The sequence below is a fragment of the Notothenia coriiceps genome, unplaced genomic scaffold, assembly GCF_000735185.1.
Source record: "Notothenia coriiceps isolate Sejong01 unplaced genomic scaffold, NC01 NC01_scaffold00037244, whole genome shotgun sequence".
Classification (NCBI taxonomy): domain Eukaryota; kingdom Metazoa; phylum Chordata; class Actinopteri; order Perciformes; family Nototheniidae; genus Notothenia; species Notothenia coriiceps.
The window spans coordinates 25,484,061-25,502,582 of NW_011369945.1; the positions used below are offsets into that span (position 1 = coordinate 25,484,061).

General features: G+C 41.7%; 1 protein-coding gene across 1 annotated transcript in view; it reads left to right on the top strand.

Moving 5' to 3' along the window:
• Nucleotides 1-18,522, top strand: part of LOC104965467 (growth factor receptor-bound protein 10-like) — a 55,508-nt gene that overhangs the window by 2,935 nt on the left and 34,051 nt on the right. The window contains exons 2-4 of the mRNA XM_010794423.1: nt 4,335-4,428; nt 13,501-13,687; nt 14,216-14,339. Coding sequence (XP_010792725.1) covers nt 4,335-4,428; nt 13,501-13,687; nt 14,216-14,339 — 405 coding nt within the window. The remainder of the gene's footprint in view (nt 1-4,334; nt 4,429-13,500; nt 13,688-14,215; nt 14,340-18,522) is intronic.

Sequence of the window (18,522 nt, forward strand, 5' to 3'; positions counted from 1 at the left end):
CTGCGTCCAAATGGTTGGAAGATAAGGAGGAAGGACAATCAATACTGTATATAGTAAATGTGAGGTAAAGTGTGTCGCCAAGGTAACCGGTTAGAACTCCAAGTGGCGATGAGGTTTTCAAATGTATGGAAAGGGTCTTAAAAAAGGTATTACATTTGACTTCAGGATTCCTGCTTATACCCTGTAACGCTAATAATCAACCAGAAACATGTGATGTATTCAAGAGCATGTATTTAATGGAGAAAGTTGTTCCTCTCTCCTCCTGATGGGCAGTGTTCACCCCTCAGTTCCCTGCATTATCTCTGTTGTGTAAACCGTCTCTGAAACTCTTCCTGCTGTCAGAGAAGTTTCTCCTCCAGCCGAGCGGCTTTGTGCCGCTGTCTGCAGCCTGACGAGTGGGCGCCCACACAATGCATGCTGGGACAGTGGTCACTATGGAGACGTGTGCTTTTGACTTGATAATGTCCGTCTTTCACTGTGAACTGGAAGGGGGGAGAAAAGGGGAAGAGATGCGACGTAATTCACTGCAGATTAATAATTAAATACGTGTGAGAGAGTTTGCACTGCAGCAACTTCTGCTGGGGGAAAATGACCACTTTATGTTTTGAGAACAATGACATTTCTGGCAATTTTCATTAAATCCAGAGACGGGGGATTGAGGATATGTTGCATCACAACGCAGCACAGAGCGTCGATAAGAGCTGCCGGATGCTGAGGGTGAGAGAGAGGGAGGAGGAGGACGTGGGCGAGAGAGAAAAGATGCTGAAAAGAGAGACAAATGAAACTGAAACATTAACTCTGGTTTCTGTTTTTTTTAAGTTAGACACGTAGATTCCCTTGCAAATCATACGTTTTATGAGGCTGCAACTAACAAATGTTTTCATTAGTGTCATATCCCAATTACTTTCTCCATTTTTCTCCTTTCTGTATCAAGTGAAATCCTTCATATTTCACTTGAACATTACTAATAAATGTCTGAATAGATTCATATTCAAAAGATACATTTCTCACTTATCATTTCAAGTACTATATTTGAATACAGTCCAAATCTAAACCTATCCAACATTACTTTAACTAGATTGCCCTGGATGAAGAGGAAAATGTTTGCCCTCCTGACATTAGTTGTTTGTTTTCTGCACTGATTTTCTGAAGCTTAACACCCAGAGGGATTCATATTGTCAGAGGAGCACAGAAACATGGCCGACAGACGCTTGTTCACATCTCTACAGACTCTGGCCGTTTCTCAATGTCGAGTACACCTGCTGCAGAGCCACTTCAAGTATGCTACGTCATCGTGTGGCGCTGAATGCTGGGCATTTGAACAGTCCTTCGGCGCCACTCGATGACGTAGTATACTTGAAATAGTGGCTCTCTACTCGACATTGAGAAACGGCCTCTCTCTCTCCTCTCTACACGACGACATGTTTTTCAGGTCGAGTGTTGCCTCTAACTTCCTCAGTGTCATGCATCTGTCTGTGGCGACTCTGAATGTGCTGCAGCGGCCATCAGCTGATCAACAGAGAAATCCATCGATGTGATGAAGCGATAGTTTGTTTTAAAGCTCAAGCAATCAATATTAAACATAGGGTTGTTTTGAAGTCTGACTCTAAGGGCCTCCCCCCCGGCAAAAAAAACATGTTTCTAAAACACCTTCCCCCCCCATTATCAAAATTATCTTATGGCTGAGTATGTATCGGTTTAACACCTAAAATGTTGTACTACATTTTGAATATGTCCCATTTGGTTCTGGAAACGTTTAAATGTTTCACTCTTTCTTATTCTTAAAGCCATTATCATTAACTCTTAAATGTTAAAATCGTCAACAGATTAAGATAATACCAGCGTTAAAAGAAACCCTCTGTTGAAAAAGTCAAAATGTGAAAGAGGAAGTTGCTCAGCTCGCCGTCCTGACATGACACACTTTCTAAAAACTGGGTGTGTGTCAGTGTGTTGTCATGACTCCATGGCTGGTGTGTGTCCATGTGTTTGTGTGCTTAATTGCTTCTGAATGAGTGCACATTGTGTTAGCGTCACTCAGGCAACACACACANTTGGTACTCCAACTTCTGGCTCCCCTTAAAGTTCCCATGAAGCCCTCTGTATCGCGAATGTCAATGGGGGGGGTGCCAGTGGAGTGCACGCGTCTCAAACAAGCCTAGTTTGTTTACAAAATTGCGGCGCAACTTGGTGGGCGGTACCCTGGAAAGAAATCTCTGCGTGAGAAATACAAGGTGTGGCGTGTGAGCGTGTGAATGGAGTGAAATACGTGTGTCTAACGCCAAATGCGTGAGACTTGAGAGCTCTGCTTTATAGCTTGTTTGATACGTTAGGGTTAGGGGGTTAAACATTTAAAAAATGGTACTTCATTTTAAGCTTGCCTTGTATCATTTTATCATATTAATACCTTTTTGGGATACAACAAAATACAAATCGATATATTGACTCAGCAGTCAATCTTTTCTGTCTGGTCACAGTTTAGTGAACTGAAATTATGACTGGAATGAACAGTATTGTAAACAACAAGTAAAAAATGTCTAGAATTTAAGAATTCACTGAAAGATTGGTGAAACACAAGACTCGAGTGTGACTGTCTCCCAAACCATGAAGCAGCAGAAGAAGAAGAAAGCCTTTGTTCGTGTACTCCTTGCACCCTTGAGAGTAGTAATACCAAGACTGCTGTGTATAACTATTGGCACAATGCGCAAAACATCCCACATCTGGAATATGCTCTCACTGAGAAACCAATGCCATCGTTTAAGCTATCAGTTCCTGTCACTTTAGACCTAGTGACCCATTAAGGGAGCATCAGTGCACATCTCTTCAGGCCATAGAGTCAGGGAAAGTGCATTACTGGGAGTTCATAAGGAACTTTTTATGAGGAATGTAGCCGTTAAAGCGGACTCTTTTACTGCACGAGTGCTGCTGAGGGGAGGGAGTTTGCTTGTAACTATATATTAACACTGCTGCTACTGATATCTGTACTACATCGAGGACACTGTCCTGCCTCAATCTGTTCTACACAATTATACTCTTCATGTCCAGAAGAAAGTAAATACAAAACCAGTGCTGATAATGCTGCAAGAGAAATGACAGACTCACAGGTCTGATGGCAGAAATGTTTGCAAAAAATAAAATATAACCTCTTAAATGCTTATAGTGTCTTTAAATCCAAAAACCAACATGCATATAAAGAACAGTATGTATCGTATTATTTGCTCATTAATTAAGATGCCGTTACTTTATGGCTGAAGCATTACATTTAGAAAAAGTATATTAGTTCAGGCTAGCTCTTTCCCCCATTTACAGTCTGCTCATCGCTTATAAGCGAATAAGTGAAATACCAAGAGGTTTCTTTTAAGAAAATGTTATTCACTAGAATTTTAAAATAAAATGTTCTGGGTTTTTAGTGGATTAGGCAGATTTTTAAGAGATGAAGTCAAGGTTTTCTCATCTGTTTTAGCAGAAATCCAGTTGTCTGTGGATTTAGAGTAAGGCTTGTTGTTTGCATGATGTATGTCTCTAACTTGATGAGTAAGAAATCAGGAGGAGTTTTGTGAGCAAGTTTTACCTCTAGCTAGTCAGCTGTAACTGAAGCCTTCAGACTTTCTTCGTCAGCACTCTTCAGCCAAGTCGCCTTCCTTGGAAAGCTTTTGGCCGCTGCTTCTCAGAGCTATAAATCTTACAGTGCATTTATGGGTGTGTTCGAAGCACTGAGCGGTGCTTCAAATGTGTGTGTGCGTGTGTGTGTTTATTTGCACAGCAAGACCCCTGGCCACGAGCAGTTCCTGGAAGCAACGGTTTGTCGTTCTTCTTTTTCCTGGAAAAAGGGAAGATGGAGAATTAGTTTGGCTTTCTTCCCTCCCTATCACCTCTGCAGCTTTCCTGCCTCGAGGCTGCTTCAGATTAGATAATGTGAGAGGAACTTGGCAGTGTGTGCGTGCGTCTCCAGACGGTTGAGATTGTATAAGTGTGCCTAAGCTGGTATGTTTTCGCTCTTGAAATGATTGATCTGTTATTTTGTTTAAACAACACCCTTCAGTATCTGATGTGAGGGTTTGAAATGCGTGTGTGTGCACGTGTCTGAGAAAGAGAGAGCGGTGGGGTGGGGGAGTCATAAAGTCCCACTGCAACAGGGTCAAAGTGTCACCGGTCTCTGAACTTGAAGCTCGGTGTTCCTCGAGAGCAGAGGCATGAATCCACCCTTTGCCTGACCCTCTGAACTCTGTGAAAATGAAACGTCTTCCTTCCCTAAATGATCTGGCCTTTAAAACCCACTGCATGGTTTTTATTGCGCCTTATTATTATTTTTAATCTTTCTTCTTCTTTTTTTTCAGGAAAGCATGGACCGCACTTCCTCTCGTAGAACTGAGGAGCTGATTGTTCCAGGCTTCCAGCGCTCGGCCAATCAGAACTTGCCACATCACCATGGTAACTCTCCTTTCCTCATCCAGCCTACAGTATTTCAGATCTTTTCAGGGATGAATATAAAAAAAACTTCAATGTAAAAAAGGAAATTCTGGGGAAGCATGTTTTTCTAAAAGTATTCTTACTTTAAGAAAATATATCTAACTTGTTGTTAATAAGATATTTCAACTTATATTGGGCTAGATTTAACCAGTATTAAGTTGCAACAATGGTTATCATAAACTCCAGGCAGTGGAGCAAGTACATTTTTCTTATTCTAAAAGTGAAAACACTCACACAACTTCTCATTCAAGAAATCCATGATACCAATTTTAAATTTGTTGTTCACATTTTATAACACAAGGCCATCATTCCTCAATTGCATGATTTTGTTCCACCTGGACCCAAGCAGCTTTAAAACGCGAGGTACTATCATCGGGGAAGCTATAATTCTGTGCCTTGTAAGCAACGGCCATGATCACATGCACTGGCCCTAATATTAATTATTGTATCGGTAAATAAGCCATTTCGTTTGGAAACACTTGGTATTGGTCGATGGCCAGTAATTATTCTTCCCAGGATGCACGATGAAATCTGTTTATCTAACGCCTAAGAACATCAAAATCCTCTTTCAACACAGATAAATAATCATCCGATGTCTGTTTATAAGCTTCATGGTGTGTCTACTCTATACAGTACAATCACTCCGCACTATATGTGAAAGTACGTGATATTTAGATTTATGCATGACATAGTTCTATCCATATTTCACTCATTTCCTTCTTTATGGGATCTCTCCGCGAAAACACATGTTCTCGCCAACTCTTCTTTTCCTAGAAATCCCCTCTCACTTCCTCTATCTTGATCTCCGTCTAGGACATTGTCTCCATTCATCGCTTTAGGCTCTGGTCTTCAGATGGAGGGGTTAAAGGGCGCTTCCACCTTTTTTTGCACTGCTCAGCATTTTTCCCTACGCACACACACACAGACACACACACACACACACACACACACACACACACACACACACACACACACACACACACACACACACACACACGCACACGCACACACACACTTTATTATTTAACTTTTATTCAACCAGATAAAAAAGCATTGAGGTAGAATCTCATTTTCAATGCTGACCAGGCCAAGAAGGCAGCAACGTTACACATAACACAAACATATAAAATATAGAGAACATAACTAAGAAAACAAAAGACGAAAAAGCAGTCACTACATTGTGCACATTAGGACAGTAAGAAAGGTTGCACTACTTATTACTGCAAGAGCAGCTGGTGGTAAGGACTTCAGACAACTTCAACTTAAAACATGCTATTGAGACAAGTGCCCTCAGTTTTAGCTTGATTGAAGGTCATTCCAGGACCAGGACTGATAATAGAAAAGATTCTTTTCCAGCCTAGTCCGCCGGCAGGTACATCTGGACCGTATCCAGGCACTGGATCTGAAAGGTTGTAAGATCACAATTTCCAGCCTCAGTCCGCACGGCAGGTACCTGGAACCGTATCCAGGCACTGGATCTGAGGTTGTAAGAGTCACAAATAGACACACACACACACACACACACACACACACACACACACACACACACACCTGTTGGCCTGTTCCCAATATATTCCAAGAAAACCCTTCAGCTGTCGTGGAAAACCTTGGGAATCCTCTTTGGAAATCTGCCAATTTGTGGAAAGGAGACGGAGTAAACTCTGGCCCTCCAAATGTTCTTTTCGCTCCCTTGGCTCGATGGTTTATTGGATTGTCTGCTCTGCTGATGTTTGCTGGTCAGGCTGCTGCAAGACTGTCAAATATGGCTTCACGTGAACGGGTGTTAGGGTAGTGTTTATATCAGCATGTAGGTCAGTGCCGTGCAGAGGGGAGTTTATGGTATGTAGGCCAAAGGTCTGTGGGGCAGGGGGGGGGGGAGATAGTGTAAGGTATGCAGGTTGATACTGGAGTACAGTGACACAACAGAACATCACAGTGCATCAGAGGGAGGGTTCTCTCGCCTGGAAACACTTTTGCACTTAAATGAATTTGCACTTTATATGACTTGTATAATAGAATATTGACTGCAGCAATTTTATTTCCAGTTTGTGGTAGCTATAAGTTTGATAATGGGAAATGAAGAAGCACTAACTGCAGGATAAGTTGCTGAGTCAGGTTGAAGAAGTCATGCTTATCATAAATATCTCATACACTGCATTGCATACAATCACAATGGCGATTACAGCATATCGAGTGAGTAACTGAGGGTTAGCTACTTAGGTGTTGCACTTCAGTAGAAGTTGCAATACTACGGAAATACTATGTTATACGTTTAAGTCCACCATTCAAAAATGTACTCAAGGAAAAGCTCAAAACAGTACCATCTAAATATACTCAAATTACAAAAAGTTAAAGTATCAATTATGCAGAATAGCCCATTGCATTATCATGTATCCGACAGAACTGGATTTTATTAAGTGACACGTCATTGACGTAAATGTGTTTAATCTATTGCTGAAGGTTAAGGAAGGGCTTATTATCAACATTTTATATACATCTTGGTAACTTAACCTATCATAATACATCATCATTACATTTGGTTTCAGAATAAAAAACCTGCAAAAAAGGCTTAAATAAATGTGGAGTAGCAAAGGGTATAATATTTCCCACTGGATTGTATTGGAGTAGAAATATTAAATGTCTTTCTCTTAACAAATCCACGGTGAAAAACTAAACACAAACACAGTTTAAACGACATAACATGGGACAATGTTTCACATGGAGTAGCATTCATGGCATAAACGATGACAAAGTAAATAACAGGAAATAAAAACAGACACAAAACTTAACTCATTGGCTGCATGCTATGAAAAAGAGGGAGGGCTTACCATAATGTAACACATTTATTATTGTTAGCCTTAGAAAATATACATTATAATTAAATAACAACCATGTAAAGGCTACACTTAAGAGGGTATGAAAGGTGGGGTAGGTCATTTTGGAGAAACCAGCTCGAGTGCGCTAGAATTTGAAAATATACAGCCGGAAAAAATCTGCCACTTCCTTACAGAGCCCCTCCTCGACACACACGAACGCACACATGACCAATGAGGGCACGAGATAAGTTTGTGCACAGATGGAAGGCTGACAGGCAGGTAGGCTATCCAGTTATTATAGCCGGGCCGGCTAAAATGATTGGTTGTGCTTTTTACAGTACTACGGCTTCCACAGATGACATTTTATTATGGATTTTTTGTCAAAGCATTAAGATATTCATTGCTATCGGGATGTTAAGAGCATTCCATGGAATATAACAAAAAGTGTATCTCGAGCCGGTTTCTCAAACTTAATTGTCTTGTTCTGTTGCACTAATGTAGTTGTGATGCTAACTTTTATGAGGTTTTTGTGTATATAATTCCTCTTCTTTGTATTTGCCTCGTTGGCCACTGGGTANCTCAGATATGTAGATCACGTGCAGTTCTTACAACATTATCAAGTGAAATGAATTTGCATGCGCTGAAAGAGGTAACTTTTGTTATTGTGTAGTAACGTAGTAATGTAGTAGTAGTAGTAGTAGTAGTAGTAGTAGTAACGTAGTAACGTAATAGTAGTAGTAGTAGTAATGTAGTAATGTGTGTAAGATGTAAGAAAACGGTGTGTGTATCAATGTTTTATGTGAGGGACTGCAGATGGAAATGAGCTCAAAGCTAAATCTGGCACTGTTACGCTTGACACATCTTAATGTTTTAAGTGTTCATTACTGTGCATTGTCCCTGCCAAATAAACGATTAAATTTAATTAATTAAATTACATTACATTTTTTGTTTTTTTTGTTTTTGGAATTATGAATGAGATGTGTCAGTTCAATTGATGCAAGTAATCCATCAAACGTCTTCAAGGTGACTTGTTCAGCTTTTCTTGCAGCCATCCATCTACCTGATTCCCTGACAATGTGTGTTGTAGAAAACCATTGATTAATGACTTTAGTGAAAAAGCAACAGTCAAAGCTACTGTTTCATTCTGACTCACCAGAGAGACATCACATCACCCTCGATGACGGATGAGCTTTATATTTAGATCATGCCCGGCTCAGGTTACCTGCCCTGATGACATGTTTCTTGACAGACACCATGATGTCAACAGCATTTAGGCCAGCAATATACTCTATCCGATGTTATGTTTTGTTCCTCCAGAGTTGCCCTGCTTCACTTGAATAACGTCGGCCGTCGGCCAGCTAACCAATGAGAGCAGACTGGGCTCTGGTTTCAGACAGAGGGTGAAAAGAGGTGCTGCAGCAAAGGCAGTATGAGAAAAAAAAAGAGCTTTTTGAACACTAAAGCATGGAGACATGTCACAGTAGGAACAAAGTACTAATATGAACCAGAACATTAGCATATAAGACCCCTTTAAGAGTGACTTGTATCACAGAAATGATGAAGAGAGAAAGGCATTACTCCCTTTCCTCCACATCATGTGTGATGATGCAGAGCCAATACCTTACTAGTTTCACTTTCACTTCCCTGCCCATATGGAAAGAAATGTGCTCCATGCGTTGCAAAATATGGTACAGATAATACATTATTGACTACTTGTGTATGCTCATGCATTCATTTAGCTGGAGTATTGTTATTGCACCTAAAGAAGCTTAATTGGCTGAAGGTCCTGCTCTCTTCACTGACCCCGTGCTGCTGTCAGAGATCTATGATTGTAGGCTATCGTGTCCAAGGACAGCGTGTGCTCGTACTGTTTATTCTGGGATATCGCAGGAATGAATTGGCTGCTGCTGTGAATATAAAGTGTATCTGTTGATATGACACAATCTGACACAAATGGTAATAAGTTACTGATTTCAACCATGAAGAGACAGATTGAAGAAGACGATTAGGGCTTTCACCCACACAAAACGCTTTTGTTGTGTGATGCTAGTGCTGCTGCAGTTTATATCAAACATTGCAGTTAGTAAATCGGGAGGAGATTTATTTTAATGCAATATGTCCTCTGGCTTCCCTGACTCACGCCAGCAGTGCATTGTGGGCCAAGCCAGCAAACAGGAGGACGGAGACGAATGCCAATGATCACATCATTATCCTCTTTGAGCTGCACTGGGCTACATTTTCCTGCCAACTTATCAAACTCAAGGACAATGTTTAAATGGCTGCAAGGGAGAAATACCCAGTGTTAAGATGATGGAAGATTTTCTGAGGTGATGAAATGTTGGTTTAAAGGGAAGCCACTTCTTGTGTAAATCTTGTTTGTGCATAGACATACTGGATATACTGTATGTAAACTGTACAGAGAAAGACCTGCCAAAAAATACTAAAGCACATATTTTAAACTACCTCCTCTGCTGTCAGTGCTCATGTTTAAATCCCACAGAGCTGTCTTAAACTGGAGCTATGATAATCTCCCAATAGATATCTTTTAATGTTTTTAAGTTGGAGAAATTACCTTTTTTATTGGTGTGCTTGAGAGAACACCACAAACTGCAAAAAGCAAGATCTCTCTATTATTAATTATTTATCCACAGAGGTTTTATACTTGTACAACTTGCCCTTTTCTATCTATGATGTCTTGACAATGTTAAGTCTCTGGGCTGAGCTGGTGAGGGATTTACATTGATTTCATTGGGCTGCTATCCAGGAAGTAAGACAGAAGCTAGAAGACTTTGATGACTTTTGCAGCAGGGAAGCAATTCCATGGGATTACAAATGTTGTATTTATTAAATAGAAATACTTTGGGAAATATTGCAAGTTATTCTGAAAAAATTCCAACATTTGGAGTTCCTTAATTGTTCTTTTCACAACATTTTAAATGCAAATTAAAACTAATTTAGCATGTTTAGTGGGTCAAATCCAAGTACCTTCACAAAAACAGGTATACTGCTAATTTCCCAACATGTGGTATACTGTTTCTTTTTTGTAGTTTTTTATTAGTTAGTTGCACTGGTTGTCTTAAAAATGTTTCATAATTGCCGCATTTTATCTGATTACCTAAAACCAATTACTTAGAAGACGCTATATTGCAGCTTTTTACATAACAACCATCCCGGCTGTCCTCATATCCTCCCCCCAACCCATGTCCCACTCATGAACCCCAGCATCACATGACCTTGTGTCCCAGACTGTCCTTTCTGTTTGTGTGTGTGTGTGTGTGTGTGTGTGTGTGTGTGTGTGTGTGTGTGTGTGTGTGTGTGTGTGTGTGCATATGTGTAACATAAGAGGAGAGGGCGTACACAGTTTAGCTTGGATGTGATATCAGAGAACACAACCAGTCAGTTTGCGGGTGTTAGTGGTGATGATGAGACTGGCATGTGTGTGTGCGGTGCTAAATAGTGTGTGTGTGTGTGTGTGTGTGTGTGTGTGTGTGTGTGTGTGTGTGTGTGTGTGTGTGTGTGTGTGTGTGTGCGTGCGTGCGTGCGTGCGTGCGTGCGTGCGTGCGTGCGTGCGTGCGTGCGTGCGTGCGTGCGTGCGTGCGTGCGTGTGTGTCATGCATGCCTCTTTTTGCGATCAGAGTGCAGACAGGACGACTCCCGCTGGTTCAGAGGATTCTTTTCCGGTTGGTAGGCTCAGCGTGTATGTTTACTCTGTACAGGACGTACACTGTGTGCTCTTTCTTTGAATTCTGCAGTATAATTACATGCCCATGCTCATCAGCGACACATAGCGTACATGGTGTCCCGGCCTCTGTGTGCATGCGTGTGTGTTTGCGTGTGTTTGTTTCGGTGTCCTACTTTGTTCCCCGAGTGCTGTAATTTCTTCCTGCAGGAATGTCAGGAATTCTGTGTGTGGTGTTGGGTTGGGACGCACATAGGACTAAAGGGCTTTCTATACACACAAACAAAAACACATTGAGACATAGCACACTTGTGAGGACACTTAGTGGAAATACTAAATCTTGCACTTATTCTGGCCTTTACCTAAGATTTATATTCCCTTATCCCTACTAGATGGCCGTGCACATTGGCCTGTAAGAAGTGTACATTTAGTAGCTTCTACAAGATTACTGATATAAAACAACATGTTTAACATTGATCAATCATAATTATGTTGATACTATAATAAGAAAGAGGAAGATGAGTTCATATGTGTTCATATGTGTTGCTATAAGTTTTGGGACCATTATCAAAAATTACCCAAATGTCATTTAAAATTTCTTTTTACATTGCTATCAGCATTCTGGGGGAAAATTGTCAGCATTAAATAAATACAATTATTCTTTAGGGTATAATATTTATATTTATAGCTCCATCAAGAAGTTATCTGAATTTGAGTTTCCTAAAAAACTCAAATTCAGGTCACTAATTAAAGGGGCCCTATTATGCTAATTTTCAGGTTCATATTTGTATTTATTGTCTCTACTGTGACATGCCTCCATCCTCTAATGTTCATAAAGGTCTTTATTTTTCTCATACTGCCTGTGCTGCAGCACCTCTTTTCACCCTCTGTCTGCTCTGATTGGTTAGCTGGCCGCGTAACCGCTGAGATCATGTCCCGCCCCTTAGCCTATCAAGTACAATGTGTTGGTGCGCTAGCCAATAGAAGCGTGAGTGTTACATAGTGATGTCAAAATGTTATGGAAGTAAACAATGGAGTCCAATGGAGGCGTTTCAGGCAGGGAGGTGGGGGGGNGGGGGGGGGGGGGGGGGGGAGTGTGTGGGAGAGAAACTCCCTCTGGAGGGGAACACAGGGATTTCATTCACATGCACACAAATCCATATAAAACATCACAGGAAAGGGAAAATCTCAAAAAGCAAAATAGGGCCTCTTTAAATATAAAAAAAAATAGGTGTATGCTTTGAAAATGCATTTTTGGATGCCTACGAAATTGTGAATAAAGAGTGCAGTCTTCAAGTTCATCTCCATTTGTCCCTGAAGGGCAATTGATTTCCAATCATTAAGTATTAGTCCTGGACTGACTTCAGTTAATTAGTAACAGTTCAGGTTAAAAGACGAGCGCTGACTGGCCAACTTCTTGTCGACCGTCCTGCAAGAGCAGCTCCAGTGACCCCTCCACCTTGTTTTAGTTTGGTTCAGTCTCTGGGTGATTGTTTTCTCCAACTTCTAGTGCTTTAAAGACATCTCAGGCATTTGAATGACAGGTTTGGCATAATCTGACCAATGGCAAAACTGGCGGGTTAGTGTACTACACAGCCATTGGAAGACATCCAAGCCAAAGTGAAATCCAAGTGAGTGATTCTTCACAACAAGGCTGTGTGTTTCCTCTGATCTGGTGCTGGATGGTTCGGGACTACGATGTGCTTCTTGCAATGATTTGACGGTTTTAAATTACGACTAATTAAAGCTGCTCGTGCTGTGGCATTGTCTCAGTGTTTACAGAAGGAGTGAGACAATAAGTTAAAAGGTTGCGCTGTGTGCTCAAAGTTTATCCCTCTATGGACCATGACGTTAATTTTTCCCCATGACAGGATTCTTTTAATAAATAGCATTCACTGTCTGTCTTGAGTACAGAAATACAGGAGATGTCTCATGTGTTTTGTATGTCGTGTGTTACCTTCATATTCGTGAAGACTACTGGGAGAAAACTTGAACAACTGTAACCATTCCTGCTCTTCTGTGCTATTCCATACACTTTGGAACAAACCGATTCAGCTTCATTTAATCCCACTACTAAATCTATGAGGGATGATTTCCAGTGACTATCAGCTGGTTGTACATTTTCAGAATCAGAATCAAGTTTATTATTATTTACAGTACACACAAGGAATTTGCTCTGGTGTATGATGGTGCAAACAAAATAGGAATACAGTATACGTTTAAAGAGCAGGTCAAATATATAACAGAAAATATTGTTTAACAAAATTTAAAAATTACACCAAATTTAAATGTACAAAAGACACAAAGAAAATTGAAAAAACTAAAGAACTTTGTACAGTGAATATATGACAAACTACAGTGTGTGATATTTTAAAGTGGAGGGCTATGCAGACATACAGTATGCGCAGTGATGAAAATGAACATGGCTCAAAGTATCAAAACAAAACACTGATCTAAATTCAAATCTGCTGCCTTGGAGTTTTTACTGTCACTAACGTCTCTCCTCTCCCGACCTGTGTGACCCCCCCCGCCCCACAGAAGACGATGTGGACCTGGAGCAGCTGGTGAACGACATGAACTCCTCCATGGAGAGTGTGTACTCCACGCAGTCGGACACGGCGCTGCTCCTGAACAACAGCCACGCTCCCGCTCCACACCACCACCACCACCACATGCACCCTGCCTTCCCGCGTCACTCTCAGCCCATGCACATCCAGGCCGTCAGGTACACACACATTACCTTACCCCCCACGATACTAGGAAAACAAACGATACTTCACGATTACTGAAGAGGAACATGCTCAAGACCCTCTAGCGTACATTTGACCTGGGATTTAACTATCACTCTTTAATTTGAGGATTGACTGGTTCACAAAGGAAGGCTTGAGTCTAACTTTAATAAATCGCGGGACCCTGTATCTCCGATTTGATGGCAACAATTCATAATGCACTCTTCAGGCCATTGTTGGGGTCAGAGATGATGTTGTTGGCCAGCCTCAATATGTTGTTGTGGTCGCCTGATTCATAGAGTCTCTTAAAAGGTTGCTCTACAGTCTTGGAGCAGACTGTCAACTGATGGAGCAGTTTTGACTTTAACGCAGTAGACAAACACTTGTACCATGTAATATTGCAATACTGTAGAACAGTCAAAATCACACAAGAATGTGCCTACTCGCCTTACAGACCTGAGGTGAACAGTGTTTTCATTCCCTCCAGCCGGCCATGACAGTAGTGTGTGTGTCTCCCTCTGCAGGTGCCTGCAGGAAGAGCATCGGCTGCGTCCAGCCTCCCTGCCCGCCATCCCCAACCCTTTCCCTGAGCTCTGCAGCCCCGCAGGCTCCCCCGTCCTCAGCCCCATACAGACCCCCAACAACCACGTAAGAACACCCTCTCAGCTGCACAGACACACACTCACTGAACAAACACCTGACTGGAGAGGGCAGGTGTGCTCAAGTGTTAGAAGCTACCATGTATTGCTCTTGAAAGTTAAAAAAAAAGGTAATCAACTACTTAATTTGTGAGTGTCATGGAAGGTTTTGGCCTCTTGATTGTGTTAGCTGTCCTTTTTTTGACCATTATCCAAAGAAAGGATGTGTGTGTGTGTGTGTGTGTGTGTGTGTGTGTGTGTGTGTGTGTGTGTGTGTGTGTGTGTGTGTGTGTGTGTGTGTGGAAACCAGCTGACTGGCCTGTTATGTTCAGGTCAGAACAGCACGTGTTGACTTTGGCTGCGTTTACGCCTTTCCTTCTATTGCACAACAGCTCACCCTGGGTTATCTGACTGTGTGTGTGTTATTGTGGAAACATCATTATCAATCACATTCGCAGGCCCGCACACACACATTCAGAGTGACAGACATGTTTTTCTGTGGACGGAGGTGAGCCATGTCTCCAGGATGCTGCAGACTTCCGTAGCGGAGCTGGGAATACGGATGGGAACGTCTGCAGGTCGGATCTCTCTGAACCTCCTGAACCCGTCTGCCGTCTCTGGCAAGACGGGCGCCCATTTCCGGTTCACACGCTTCAACCTTGGCTCCTAACGTCACTTTGTGTATGTGTGTGTGCGTGTGTGTGCCTTCCCCTTCCTTCCCCCTGTAGATCCTCCTGTCCCAGGAATGTTCCATCCCTCGCCAAGACGTTTTCAGGATACCCACCCTAAACAAAAAGTTATTTTAGATGCTCACCCTTTTTTGCGCACTCACACACACAAATTCAGCAGCCAAATTCAAAGACATTTAGTTTTGTAGCAGCTTAAATTTGTATTTCTTCCCATTTTAGCATAAATAATTACTTACAATCATCAAAATAGTTTGCGATATTGTTTCTGTTAACCATCTAATTGTCGACTAGTCCTTGCAGCTCTTATGCACAGATGGCATTATTCAGTTCACGCTGTGATAAGCCAGAGCATTATTTTAAGTTGACATGATCTCACGAGGTCTGGAGTCAGAGAGCAAGATTGCAGTTTGTACAAAAGATCTTTTGTGTGTGTTTGAGAGTGTAAGAGCTGACAAGATGTTGCATCATGTGTCTTTCTGTAGTCTTATGTATCCAATAGGAGAACTTGCTTTAGAGGAGAAATACATCTATTTTGTGTGTTAACTAGTGTATTTAGACGCAGTTTGGTATGTTTTTAAAGCTGATTTGCCTCCATTACATCCAGTACATTTTGCATTTGACATCAATGACTCACTTCAGATATACATCTCAAATGTTAAGTTTATGGCTCAGAGGTATGGCAGCATTTTGCTTCTACTTTACTGCATTTGTCATAGCATGTCACCAGGTTGGAGGAGGCAGGAAATTCTTCAGGACTGCTTAATGGCACAACAACAGGAAGATGGTTGCATTCTTCCAGCACAAACGGCGATAAAACGCTTGCTGGAAGGAGTCAAATCACATGGAAAAAAAATCCCTTCCAAAATTCCACCGTGTTTATCATCGCCAGCAAAGGAGAAAAACCTTTGATCTGAAGAAGCTGAGGAGGCGTCTGGGAAACTGATAAACATGTAGCTGGAGGTGATTTGGATCATGGGAAACGAAAAGCCCCATTGTAAGGAAACATCTTCATTATCATTAAAGAGGCCCTATTGTCCTTTTGGGGGGTTTCCCTTTTCCTGTAGTGTGATTTATAGGTTTTAGTGCATGTAAAAGGTCTGCAGAGACAACAATCCCCGAGCTCCACGAGGGAGTTTCTCCAAAGCACTCCCCCCCCCTGCCTTAAAAACCCCCATTCGACACCTTTGTTTACTTCGAGACGGGACATATTTATATTTTAGCCGTTATTCAATGACAACAGAGCCAGCCAGCTGACCAATCAGAGCAGACTGGGCTCTGGTTTCAGACAGAGGGTGAAAAGAGGTGCTGCAGCACAGGCAGTATGAGAAAAATAAAAAGTGTTTTTAACATTAAAGTATGGAGACATGTCACAGTAGAGGGACTACATACCTTGGTTGCTGATTGGCTAATGGTTAAACAAGCCAAAAAAATCATTATGACATCATAAAGTGGCCAAAATCTGATCAGCTCATTTTCAGACAGGTTTTTATAGAAATGGATCAGAACAAAAAGTGAGCTAATCTTTTTTCCTGAAACTTTCTGAATCTCTTTAGACAGAGGGGACACATGTTGATGCAGAGGAGACATGAGAAAGTGGATTTTGCATAATATGTGACCTTTAACACTAAAAATGCCACATGGAATAAGTGTAGTGGCATGTTCTAGGGGTAGCCTTGTTGGCATTGCTTTAGGCTTTTTATTCAAGAGGTTATTGTTTTCAATATGTTTTTCCATTGTTTGACAAAAAGATACCAAGAAAAATTACTGGCTGTATTTTCCTAGAACTTGGTGGAAGGGTGTGTCGAGGAATAGCTCATTGCATTTTGGAGCAGATCGGAATCATGGGACAAAGTTATTTTTCTTATTTCGTTAAAATTGCGCAATATGGCATTTGGCCTTGGCGAAGGTCTCCGCTTGATGTGTGTCCTTTCATTTAACAATGTTATCATGAATGTGACACATCTTCCTAAACCAGCCCCAGTATTAAATGACCTACTTTTGCTAGATGTGTGTGGAACCATGGTATACTTTAATCCTTTCTAATGCTATGTCCAGTCTGATTTAATGAAACCTTGGCCGATCAAATCACTTAGGCTCAGCAAGATCAGCGTCACACTAACCATGACTTCAGCTCTAGACATCAGGGCCTCTGTTTGCATGCTATCTTGTGTAATGTCATATGATAGCTTACAGAAAGGCTAGTGAAGGATGTGAAGAAGTGGATGCATTATGCAGGTCAGTAATGTTGTCTGAAGAGCACTGAGGACGACTTGCTTATACAACAATGTAGACTTGCAGTGCGTTGGTCTACAGACATAGTTGCTTCGTATTTGCATTGGCATGGTTTTATCATTGGATCTCTCTCCCTCCAGCTGCAGAGATGGAATCTGGACATTCTTCACTAAGCTTCAGTCTTTCTCTCAGCTTACATCACGAGCCATTCAAATGTTGTATGTGCGTGACAGGTTTATGGCCTGCGTTGTGTTTGGTATTATAAATGGATTTGTTCTCAGGACATCATGGACAGACATAGCATGATGATGCATTTCTTATCAGATGAATCAGCGCAATGGATATCTCATTTGCTTCTTTACATGGGGTCTTGTAGCTGCTAATGCCAAATCTTATTCGGTTGTCTGACTGAATTCTGATAGCTTTCCCACGCGAGTTGTAGCCATCTTGCACCATACAGTTCAGTCATGTAACCACGGCTTTCGCAAGGATTTTGTCGGGTCCTGTGTGTCATCGCTGGGGGAATGGATTTGCTTTGGCATGGTGACTGCGGCTGTATCGCAACGGCTGCTTTCATTTGGGGCCAAAGACGCGGCATAGCGAACATCAGAGATGGAAGGAAGGTCCGAAGCAAAAGGCTCTGGTTCAAGACCCCCGTGTTGGCGAGCATCCACCCCGAAGTAGCTTTGAGCAAGACCCTGAACCTCTTCCAGCTCACTGCTCTTAAAACGACCCTGACCTCTGAACTCCCTGTGGAAAAGACAAGAGAGAAAAATGGGTTTTAATGAAAAAAAGAGATGTGAAAGAGTCAGTTTCTCAGGGTTTGTTTTCAGTGTGAGGTCATTGAAATATTGTGAAATTGAACAAGAAATTACAGTCTGATCATTTTGGGTGAGTTTAGGGACAGAAATGTCGGCCTATTAGATTGGTCAAAGTGGTTTTGATTTGACTGTACTATGTATAATGCGGGTTAAAGTTGTCGCGTATTGCTTTCATAAATCCATTCCTACAGAATATATGCTATTGCAGTGTTATAAAAAAGAATTGAAGATTGAAGCTCTGAGTCACACACTCTGTGTTTAGGACTCATACCCCCCCTCTGTCTGTGGTCAGCTGATGAACTTCTGCACGCAATGGTCTGATGACCCACTGCATCAGATCAGGTGTGTGTGTGTGTGTGTGTGTGTGTGTGTGTGTGTGTGTGTGTGTGTGTGTGTGTGTGTGTGTGTGTGTGTGTGTGTGTGTGTGTGTGTGTGTGAGAGAGATATAGAG